This window comes from Galeopterus variegatus, unplaced genomic scaffold, assembly GCF_000696425.1.
Source record: "Galeopterus variegatus unplaced genomic scaffold, G_variegatus-3.0.2 Scaffold281, whole genome shotgun sequence".
Taxonomy (NCBI): Eukaryota; Metazoa; Chordata; class Mammalia; order Dermoptera; family Cynocephalidae; genus Galeopterus; species Galeopterus variegatus.
The window spans coordinates 637481-648864 of record NW_007726392.1 but is presented as its reverse complement, the minus strand read 5'-3'; the positions used below and the strand labels follow the sequence as shown (position 1 = coordinate 648864).

At 40.6% G+C, this 11384-nt stretch overlaps 1 protein-coding gene across 2 annotated transcripts; it reads right to left on the bottom strand.

The window, feature by feature from the left end:
- Positions 1–4089: 4089 nt before the first annotated feature.
- On the bottom strand, positions 4090–9069 carry PRSS37 (protease, serine, 37). 2 transcript variants are annotated; one of them, XM_008566953.1, is made up of 5 exons: positions 8876–9069; positions 7038–7179; positions 5612–5865; positions 4845–4981; positions 4090–4258 (listed from the first exon to the last, which is right to left on the bottom strand). In XM_008566953.1, the coding sequence occupies exons 1-5, from the start codon at positions 8907–8909 to the stop codon at positions 4118–4120; spliced, it is 708 nt and encodes a 235-aa protein (XP_008565175.1). In that variant the 5' UTR covers positions 8910–9069; the 3' UTR covers positions 4090–4117. The 2 variants fall into 2 exon arrangements, with proteins under 2 accessions (XP_008565175.1, XP_008565176.1); XM_008566954.1 differs by having other exon boundaries at positions 5615–5865.
- Between the last annotated feature and the right edge of the window lie 2315 nt (positions 9070–11384).

Here is an 11384-nt window from a genome sequence, read left to right as displayed (position 1 = left end):
CTTACTGGAATGTCATCTGGCTGTTTCACTGAAAGTTATCAGCCTATATTGTTAAACAATAACCCCACCTATGTTCTCTTCCTGTAACTTCCTGGTCTGGAAAATAAATGCAGGAAGAGAACCCCAATTCAGGTTAATTTCCCAAGGAAGGAATGCCTCTCCCTTAAGGGTTCTGGGGTAAGTGAGCGGGAACCGGTCTGTATGTGGGATCCGAACCCTCGGCGGGAGCACTGCCGCGCTCTCAAGCAGCGCACTGTAGCAGTGCGCCACCGGGCTGGCCCAACGTGAGATGATATTTCAATGTGATTTTGATTTGCATTTCCCTGATGACTAGTGATGTTGAGCGTTTTTTTCATGCGTCTGTTGGCCATTTGTATATCTTCCTCTGAGAAATACTTATTAAGCTCCTTTGCCCATTTTTTAATTGGGTTACTTGTTTTATTTACTGATAAGTTGTTTGAGTTCCTTGTGTATTCTGGATATTAATCCCTTGTTGGATGCAGTTTGCAAACATTTTCTTCCACTCTGTAGGTTGTCTTTTCACTCTGTTAATAGTTTCTTTTGTTGTGCAGAATTTTTTTAGTTTGATATAATCCTGTTTGCTTATTTTTTCTTTTGTTGCCTGTGCTTTCGGGGTCTTGTTCATAAAGTCTTTACCCAGTCCTACTTCCTGAAGTGTTTCCCCTATGTTTTCTTTTAGGAGTTTTATAGTTTCACATCTTCTATTTAAGTCTTTAATTTATTTTTAGTTGATATTGGTATATGGCTAGAGGTACAGGTCTAGTTGAATTCTTCTACATATGGATGTCCAGTTTTCCCAACACCATTTATTGAGGAGGCAGTCTTTTCCCCAATGTATGTTCTTGGTGCCTTTGTTTAAGATCAGTTGGCTATAAGTATGTGTTGATTTCTGGATTCTCTATTCTGTTCTAGTGGTTTGAGTGTTTTTATGCCAGTACAAGGCTGTTTTGATTACTATAGCTTTGTAGTATAACTTGAAGTCAGGTAGTGTTATGTCTCTGGCTTTATTTATTTTTTGCTTGGAACTGCTTTGGCTATTTGGAATCTTTTCTTGTTCTGTGTGAATTTTAGGATTGTTTTTTCTCCTTATGTGAAGAATGTCATTGGTATTTTGATGGGAATTGCATTGAAACTGTAGATTGCTTTGGGTATTATGAACATTTTCACAATGTTAATTCTTTCAATCCAAGAGTATGGAATGCCTGTAAATCTTTTTGCATCCTCTTTAATTTCCTTCAGCAGTGATTTGTAGTTCTCATTGTAGAGATCTTTCACCTCCTTGGTTAAATTGATTCCTAGGAATTTAATTTTTTTAGTGACTATTGTAAATGGGCTTGCTTTCTTGATTTCTTTTTCTGCTAGTTTGTTATCAGAGTGTAAAAAATGCTACTGAATTTTTTTTTTTTTAAAGATGACCGGTAAGGGGATCTCAACCCTAGGCTTGGTGTTGTCAGCACCATGCTCAGCTAGTGAGCAAACTGGCCATCCCTATATAGGATCCAAACCCGTGGCCTTGGTGTTATCAGCACCGCACTCTACCGAGTGAGCCATGGGCCGGCCTAAAATGCTACTGAATTTTGGGTATTGATTTTTTATCCTGCAACTTTACTGAAAATTTTTTTCAGCTCTGAAAGTTTTTTGGTAGAGTGTTTAGGTTTTTTTCTATAACATGTCACTTGCAAACAAGGACAGTTTGGCTTTGTCTTTTCCAATTTTTATCCCCTTTATTTCTTTCTCTTCCCTGATTGCTCTGGCTAAGCAATCTAAGAAAGTCTCAGAAATGAGAAAGGAGGTCTCAGAAATGAGAAGGAGCTTATTGGAAACTGGAGCAAAGATCACCCTTGCTATAAACTGGCAAGGAACTTGTCTGGATTCTGTTTATGCCCAAAAGATTTATGGCATGTGGAACTTAAAGATGCTTAACTGGGATTTCTGGTGGAAGAAATTCCAAGCAGCAAAGCATTCAGGAATCTGAATGGCTACTTGCAACAGCCTACACTGAGTTACAGCTAAAAGGCAAAATGTAAAGCCAGAATTAATAATTAAAAGTCAAGCAGAGTGTAAATATTTAGAAAATTTGAAGCCTGGCTATATGGTAGAGAATGGGAAAGCATTTTCAGGAAAAAAATTCAAGGCTATACCCCAGTGACCATTTGCTAAGGAGATTAGTACAGAAGAAAGAGATTATCAAGAGAAGGGAAAAAAGACCTTGAAGACATTTCAGAGATCTCTGAGGCTGCCCCTTCCATCACAGGCCCAGAGGCCTAGGGTGACAGAATGGTCTCAGGGAACAGGCCTGGGGAACACTCCTTGGGCTTGCTTCCCAGGGCTACCTCAGGATACTGCTCCCTGCACTAGCACTCTAGCTGTGTTGGTGGTTCTAACTGTGGCTAAATTAGCCCCAGACAAGGCTGGACCTGCAGCTTCAGAAGTTATAAGCTGGAAACCTTGGTGGCAGCCATGTGGTGTTAAGTCTGCAGGCTCCCATCATTCCAGAGCTGTGCCACTCAGATATCAAAGGATGTATGGAAAAGCCTGGCTGCCCATGAAGAAATATTTCACAGGGGTGGAGTCATCTCAGACAGCCTTCACTAAAGCAATGCCAAGCAGAAATGTGGGATCAGAGTTGCATCAAAAAACCCCCATCAGTGCCATGCCTAGTGGGGCCATGAGAGCAGGACCACCATGGAGACCCCACAATTATAGAGCTACCGCAGTGGAACACCAGCCTGGTATAGCGAAGCATGGCCTGAAACCAGGAAAGCCATAGTAATGGAGCTGCTCAGTGACCTGGAGGCCCAACCCTCAAACTGGCATGCAGAAGACATCAAACATGAAGTTGAGGTAGATAATTCATCAGCTTTGAAATTTGATGCCTGCCCTGATGGGTTTTGGATTTGTTTGGGACCTGTTACCCTATTCTTTTGACCTATTTCTCCCCTTTGGAATAGGTTGTACCATATGTTTGTCCCACCATAGTATCTTGGAAGTAGGTAACTTGTGTTGATTTCACAGATGAGACTTTGGACTCTTTGGGCTTTTGAGCTGGGACAAGTTAAGACTTTGGGGCTATGGGGATGAAATGAATGTATTTGTATGTGAAAATAGCATGAGTTTTGGGGGGCCAGGGATGGAATCCTGTAGATTGAATGTCCCCCAAACTCATTGATGCCTAATTGCCACTGTAACTGTTGAGGTTAGAAAATCCTATTAGAGTAATTGAAAGGTAGGGCCTTGAAGAGGTGATTAGATTGTGAGGACCATGCCCTAGTAAATGGATTAATAAGTCGATGGTTTATTGGTGATCATGGGCATGGTTCTGAGGGCTTTAATTGGAGAGCACATGAGGAGGAGCTCTCTCTCTGCTCCACCACATTTGCTATGTGATACCCTGAGTCACTGTAGTCACCACCAGGACAAGGCCCTCACCAGATGTGTTCCCTGGACCTTGGATTTCCCAGCCTCTGAAACTATAAGCAATAAATATCCTATTTCTTTATAAATTACCCAGTTGCAAGTATTTCTGTTATACACAACCCAAATGCACTAGTACAGGCATTGAGAAGAAGCAGGACTATTCTTAGCAGAGCTTATTCCAGTACCCGAGATCTTAGCCACAAGTGAGAGCTTCAAGCCCTTTGAATGATAAGAGAAGTAGCAGGGAAATAGGAGCTGAATCTGCTGAATGCCATGGTGTCCCCCATAATACTGAGGCTATGAACATTGGATTTAGAATCTGACAATTTTGGGTACCATTCAGTGCTCTGATATCCACCAGCTATTGGTAATGTTAAGTAACCTCTTTTAGCCTCAATTTTCTCATATGGAAAGTAAGACTAAAAGATAACCTCAAAGGCTTTTTATAAGCATGAAATGAGATAGTGAATGTAACCCCATACTATGTAATAAGTGCTCATTTCATGATTTGTTCTTGGTTCTTAACATCATTGTAGGGTATGGGCAGAGACACAAATAAGAACACATAGGCTACCGGTATGCTGCATCCAAAGATTTCCATTTGGAGATTTTGAGTTTAGGGAGAATATCAGGTAGTATACTTAATGGAAAAGCAACTAGGACGCAGAGGGAGAAGGTCTCATTTGTCCTTGGTAGTCTTCTCAATCCAGGACACATATTGGTAAACATTGGTGTAGATGCCAACATCCCCTCCCATGAAGTGCCCAACCTCGATCCCCTGGAGCTTGTTTTTGCAGATGACAGTAGCAACGGCCACCTCCTACCCAAGATCATGCAAAGACCAAGGGAGAGAAAGAGAGAAAGAAAGAGAGGGTCAGATCTTCTCCTTACAGGAAACTTCCCTAGTCCCCAACTTGGGTGAGATCTGCCTAGAGGCAATATGCTAGGTCATGAAAGAGCATTGAATCAGGAACAGGAAGCTTGGGTCCTTTTTTCAGTTTTGCTATAACTAGCTTCGTGTGATCTTGAGAAAGTCAGAGAATAGCCTCTCTAGAAACCACATGTAAAATGAATCAGACCCCATTTATTGAATGGGTGAAGCCAGTTTCAACTTGCAAAAAGTTAAATTTTTTTAAAACAATGCCCATTTTCACTATTTTACTTGCATTTATAAGAATAAGTACTTAGCAAAGTATTTCTAACTAAAGGTTCTACATGATACCCTTTAATGAATGAAGATACTCTGTAAGGAGAGCTTATTACTGAAGAAACAATAGTGGCTTTGCAGCAGCTTTATCAAATTCTGAGAAAATTATTTAGAAATTAAAAAATGTTTTTACACTGTAATTAAATAGTTAACTGGACACGTACAAGTAAATGAAAGCTAAACATAGAAAAAAGATTACCCCAAAAATTCGGCTGAATACTTTCACAAATTTAACACATAAGGAGTTCCTGTGGCTTTTTCCTTGTTCAGTTTCCTGGCACTCTTTGTCAGACATCACAGGGGCCTCCAGGTTCTGCCGTAAGTCAGGATGTCTCCCTGAGGGAAGACAGGGATGAAAGAAAACATCCTGTTGACAGTTGTTATTCAGTCCCTCTAATTGCTACCCTCTATTTGAACTGGTGTCTTTTGGTGTTTGAGGAAAATAAGGAATAAGAAAAAGGGAAGAAATGGTCTTGAGCATGGTTATGAGAGTTAATCCTGAGCTTTTTGAATTAGCCTTTATATCTCTTTAAAAAGTAGAGTTTTCTTTCTACTCCATGGACTATCTTGGAGGAATAAGAAGTGTCCTGACTCGAGTTCTTGGAAGTGTCCTTTACATGTGCAATGAACATGAATGGGAAGTAGGACCACCTCCTCCTTCAAGGGAATTGTGCCTCTGACAATCAGGAATGGTGTGGCCTCTGTACAGAGTCAGATGTCCTGGTGGCTCCTGGAGACAAAGTCCTGAAGAGGCAGGGGCATTAGAGGCAATAGGGCGTTAGACACTCTGGGAAAGGAGGAGCTCTAGCCATCTAGGCAAGTCTCTTTTTGCCAGACCACTCACGTAGCATCTCCCTTGGGTCTCCACCATTCTCCTCTCCTTCTCTTGTTCTGCATCTATGAGGACATGGAGCTCCTCTTTGAGGATAACTGGTGACCCTGATTTGCTGTGGCAGGTGCACTCACCACTATTTTCTTGGCTCCAGTCCAAACCTGAGAGCAGACAGACAGTGCCTGGCTTGACATTGCTGGTGGCGAGGGGAAGAGTCTGGACCTTGTGGTTAAGGGTGGCAGGCTTAGCCAGCTTAATGAGCATGAGGTCATCCTGTGGGGAGCTGTGACTGTAGTTCCAGTAGCGGATAATCTGGATGGGGTTAATTGTCTGCTCTGTCCCATCTCGGACTCTGCTCTTGAAATTTCCCAGCATCAGTTTCAGATTTCTGGAGGGAGAAGGGGTTGCAGGTAGTTACTATCATCTTCATCACTAAGATATTGAATGTTACAATGTGCCAGACAATGTGCCAAATGCTTTCTCTGGATTATCTCATTTAACTCACAAGAAGTCTATTTTAATCCCCATTTTATAGATGAAGTAATTGAGGCACATAGGAGTAATTTACCCATGGTCATACAGTAAGTGGTGGAACCCTTAACCACTGTGTCCCTAAGGAGTGGAGAGGAAAATGATACATGCACAGAAATTTAAATTTTTCTCCTCTCTAGCTCCAGCCTATCAAATTGGGCAATTTCTATTTTGGTGGAGGCAGGAAGAATGTGATCACCTGAGTGGTGGATATCTCCTGTTTGTTTCACTAAATCCTCTAACAACTCTACTCCACACTCCTCTACATCTCTGGAAGGTGACATGTGTATTAAATCAGTGGGCTGTCTTGTCCTATGGCTTCTTGTGTTTTGGACAATAGAAAGCACCAGAAGGAGAAGAGTGAGGTTGGAGCATTTATCCTCCCAGCCCTGTTCCTGCAGTGTTGCCACAGATTAGCTGTGTCCCTTAATCAAAGGTTACAATTTCTATCAGGTGGTCACTTCATATAGTCATTTCTCTTTGTCTCTCTCTCTTCCTTCCATGAAAATACTCTCTTCCCGTTAAGCTTAGGGATGATAACCACATTTTCCTAATACTAACCCTAGAACTATTCTTTGTATTTTCTCTATAAAATCTCCATACCTTTGCAATTAGTTCTTTTTAAAAACTCTCCTTAATTTACCCAATTCAAGTGCATCATCAGTTACCTGCTGGGCCCTTAACTGACAAAATGCATTTATACTGCCAGTCACAAAACAAAAAGCTGATGGGAGACTGAGGAGGGATAATATGTGTAGCACAGCATTCCTCAACAGCAGCAATATCAGTATTTTGGGCTGAAAAAGTCTTTATTACAGGGACTATGCTGTGCATTGCAGGATGTTTTGCAGCATTCTTGCTCTGGCCTTTACCCACTAGATGCCAATAGCATGGCCCCCTGGTTGGGACAACCAAAAATATCTTCAGACATTGCAAAATGTACCCTGGGGGAAAATTTGCCCCTATTTAGGAACCACTGATTTAGAATGAGTAGTAGCTGTTTCGGGGGTGAAGATGCCCAGTACTCACGGTAGGTAGCAGTGAGCTGGGGCCAACACCCAGCTTGTTTTGATGAGGACACCCACACAAGGGTTAAAATGAGACTTGAGGTATACCAAATAGGGAGCATGGTCTTCTTTCTGCACAGATGAGTGAACTACAAAAAATGTCCCTGAGAAAATAATTAATGTCCTTAATATATGAAATGTTAGAACAAATAAGACAATCAACAGTTTCCTATTTGAAAAGGAATATGGATGATTTTAAAGAAGTAATCAATTGGCCAGGAAATGTGAACATATTCAACATTCTTTCTAATAAAAATGTAAATTAAGATAATATACCATTTTATTTAATACTTATAATAATCATTTTTCATTCAATATTGATAATATTTAATATAAGAAAGAGTATAATGAGAAAGATTCTCATTCACTGATTATAAATTGATTTTATCTTGTTGAAAAGCAATTTAGAAGTAGGCATCAAGAATTGTAAATTATTCATAAACTGTGACCTAATTATTCCACCCCCAAGAATCCACTCTAAAGACATAATCAGATACAGACAAATATTCTGAATGTGTGTTTATTTTGGCACTACTTATAATAGCTGAACATTGAAAACATAAATGTCTAATATGACAATGTTGGAGATTGAAATAAAGAGGCACAAGAATAAACGGAGCATCATATCTATTAAAATTATATTTATAAAGAATATTAAACAGGAAAGGAAATATTGATAGCATTTCTTTAAGTTAAAAATAACAATAAAATGTATCTATAATGTAACCCAATTGTCTAAAAACAAGTAAACAAATAAAAAATTAACCACTTAAATGCAAAAACATGTATTAAGTCTGGGAGTAAATTCAAACAAAGTGTTAACATGTGTTGACAGAAGTGAGATTATGAATGATGTATATTTTTTTCTCCTTTTAAAATCTCCAAATTCTCTAACAGGAATATATAATATTTTAATAAATAAATTATTGAAAAAAAAAGATGATAAAAGGGAGAAAGGCTAATTCTAGTACCAGAAATAAAGTACTGTTCTTGTCTTGGCTGCTCTCAGTACTTCTGTTAAACCTCCCCAAGCCTGGGTCTATACCTCACCACACCCTTCTTTGTGTGGTCATACAGTTAGAAACCCAAAGGGAAAAAGGGTGGATTATTAATAAGGTCAAGAGACATTGAGCTCTATACCAGGCACTGTTTTAAGTACTTTACATGGATTTATGTAATCTTTACAACAACTCTATAATGTACATAGCGATAGCCCCATTTTGACTGAAGGAACTGAAACACAGATGGATTAATTAACTTGCATAATCTCAAATACCTAATACATGATGCAACCTAGGCAGTCAGGAAGTGATGGGAAATGTCTCACCAGCAAATTCTGCCACCGGTAGAACTTCATGAAAGGCAGGGACTGCAGAGGTAGGGCCCTAGTATTTGATTCCCCCCCTCCACCTTCTCCATTCTGTGCATTATGAGTCTTGAAAGTTTTAGAAAAGGGGGAATATCAGGGGTCAAATGAGTTCATCATCCTTGTGACCACACTGGAACTTGTCCAGCGGGTGGTAAGGCTCACATTTTGGAATAACCGGGGAAAATACTCACTGTTGAATATTCCCCAGGGCAGGTGTGTGCCATAACCCACCCCACAGCTTAGCACTAGAAGGGTGGGCTCAGCCTTTCCTGGGAGACTTTGGATGGGGTCAAAGAGGGGAGATCCCTAATTCTGCTCATGACAGTATTTCTTGACTCTTCTTATGCATCCTTCACACATCCCACCTCTACCTCACCCATCCTACATTAACCAATGCTTACAGGACAGAGTAGAAGGTCTTGGATACATACCAGCAAGGATGCCCAAATAGAAGATAAATTTCATGGTGGTCCAGATCTTTCCCTGTGAGATGCAGAAGAAGATCAGCAGAGTATAGAGCCTCAGCTCAGTTGTCCCCTCAGGAACACCTGGTAGGGTCAGTGGATATCGTTAGGTATGGGGGCACTCAGTGGGAATGGAAAACAGCTCTGGGCACAAACAGAGGAGGGAGATAGCTCCAGATAAAGAGATGGAAGCACTTCTGCTCTAAGGACGGTGGGGGACTGTGCCTCTACTGTGGCCTTTCAGAGAAGGAAAAAGAAGCTTAATTCCTTAGACTCCTGGATTCAGGTCCCTCTGTCTGCTGCCCCAAAAGCCCATCTTCCTGAAGGTAGTTCAGATGTCTGTGGAAAATGGAGCTCTGGGTTCAGCACTTATCTTCCCCACAGTTTTTGGGGTCAGTGCTGTGGGAGACAGGATTCTTCACCTTAGCTCACGGAGACAGTGTCCCTTAGGTTTGCCCTGAACCCCCTAACAGTTAGTTGTACTCTCCCACAGCCACACCCATCTTTGTTACACTAGCTTACCTTTCCCTTTGATTACTGTTTCATCACTCGGGCATCATCGCCAGCTTGGTCTTTGTTGTCCTGATCAACAGCTTGAGCTAAGGTAAAGTAGAAATTAAAAGCATTCATAGAACAGTTATCTCGACAGATAACTTATTAATTACCCCAGTCAATCTTGGATAATCAGAAGCACAATCTAATAAGAAAAAAAGCAGGAACGCTAATAGCTAACATTCATTGAGCATTTACTGAATCCCAGGCGCTGGGCTAAGTTCCTTACAGAATTTTCAGAGGTGATTTTTTTATCAGATTAGTCTGAGATGTAGAGTTAATTAAATTGCAACACTGTAACCTTTTAAAGTTTCTTAAACCTATAATCCCGTCCTAATGTCACAACAACTCTAGAAAGAGGAGATAGGGCTGGGCTGGTATCAATTTTTTTTTTTTTCTGATCTGTGGGTGACAGAACCAAAGCAGAGAAAATTTAAGTGATTTTTCACAAAGTCACACATGGTGGAAAACTAGACATAGAATCTAGGTCTTGTTACTGGATACCAATAGATTTTCAACCATGTCCACCAGGCTTCAGCCAATCAACCAGCATGGATGTTATAAAATTGTTCAGTCCCTCACACAGGTTCCCTGAAGTGTGGAACAAAAAATACTCTCCTGAACCTCACAACAAACACAGAGGTGCACTGGGGAGCAGGACTGGTTTATGAAATGTCTTAAGATTCTAAGTGTTATTGAAAAGTTATGAGGGGGAGTTATAGAAAGTTTTCTGTGGGAAAGATGGGGTGGGATTAATTAAAACAGGTGAAAAGTTGAGAGAGAGATATGTTTTACTCTGAGGTTGTTCATTTTTAGATCTCTCGGACATATGATGGGTCAAGAAGTGAGTTTGTGGCCTGGTTTGGGAGTGCAAGGGCTCAGAGTAGAAAAGCGGGGTCAGTATCTAGGAAAAGATCTCTGCAGTCAACAGATTTTCTGGAGGAGGTAGGCACTAGTGACTACTACCTATCCATGATTTTCAAATTGGTGTCTCTAGCCCAGACTTCTGGTCCTACATATAGAACTGCCTCCTAGAAACCCTTGTTTATATCTCCTTTAGGCCCCTGAAATGCAGCATGTCAAAATTAAACTCCTTATTCCTCCAGACTTTCAAATTCACTCTTTTGCCCGTGTTCCTTATGTTAGGGGATAACTCTACCCTCCACTTGTTCGACTTCTCTCTTTTTCTTTCCACTAAATCCCAAAGTCTGTTCTACTTCCTGGAAGCTCTTGAATCCATCCCCGTCTTTCCATTCTCTGCTGTCATCCGAATCCAGGCCCTAATCTTGTCTCACTTGTACCTCTCTATCATTGCTCAACCTGACATTTTCTCTTTCACTCAGACTGCTTGTTTCCCTAAAGTGCAGATGAGATCATATTAATCTTCCTCTTAAAACTCTTGTGTAATTCCACACTGCCTCAGAGTAAAGCTCAAACCCCATAGCACAGTATAGGGGGCTCGCCCCACCCTCATCTCATCCTGTCTTTGCATCCTCTGTTCTCATTTCCTCTTTGCCACTGTCTTCCCACCCGCCCACCAACATACTTTTTTCCAGGTCTACTAAACGATTTTCAAGAGTGGGTTTTCTTGTTTTAACACTAATGACTTTTAAATTATTTAGCCTTTGAATGGTTCCTTTAGTTTGTCTATCCCATATATTTTTTCCTTTTTGTTTTAGGATACTGGTATATCTAATAATAGGGACATTATACTTAAAGCTTCTCCTTGAAAAAACAACTTTAGAATTGAATGGATGTATGTGTGTGTTTATGTGTGAGTGTGTGATAGTCAACATTTCCTCATATGTTTGTAAGTTTTTTGTTCTTAAGTTCTTTATCTACTAGCGTCATCATCGATTCCATATACACATGCTTCCATCTGTCTCCAGCCTCATTCCACAGAATATCTCAGGTTTATAGAGAT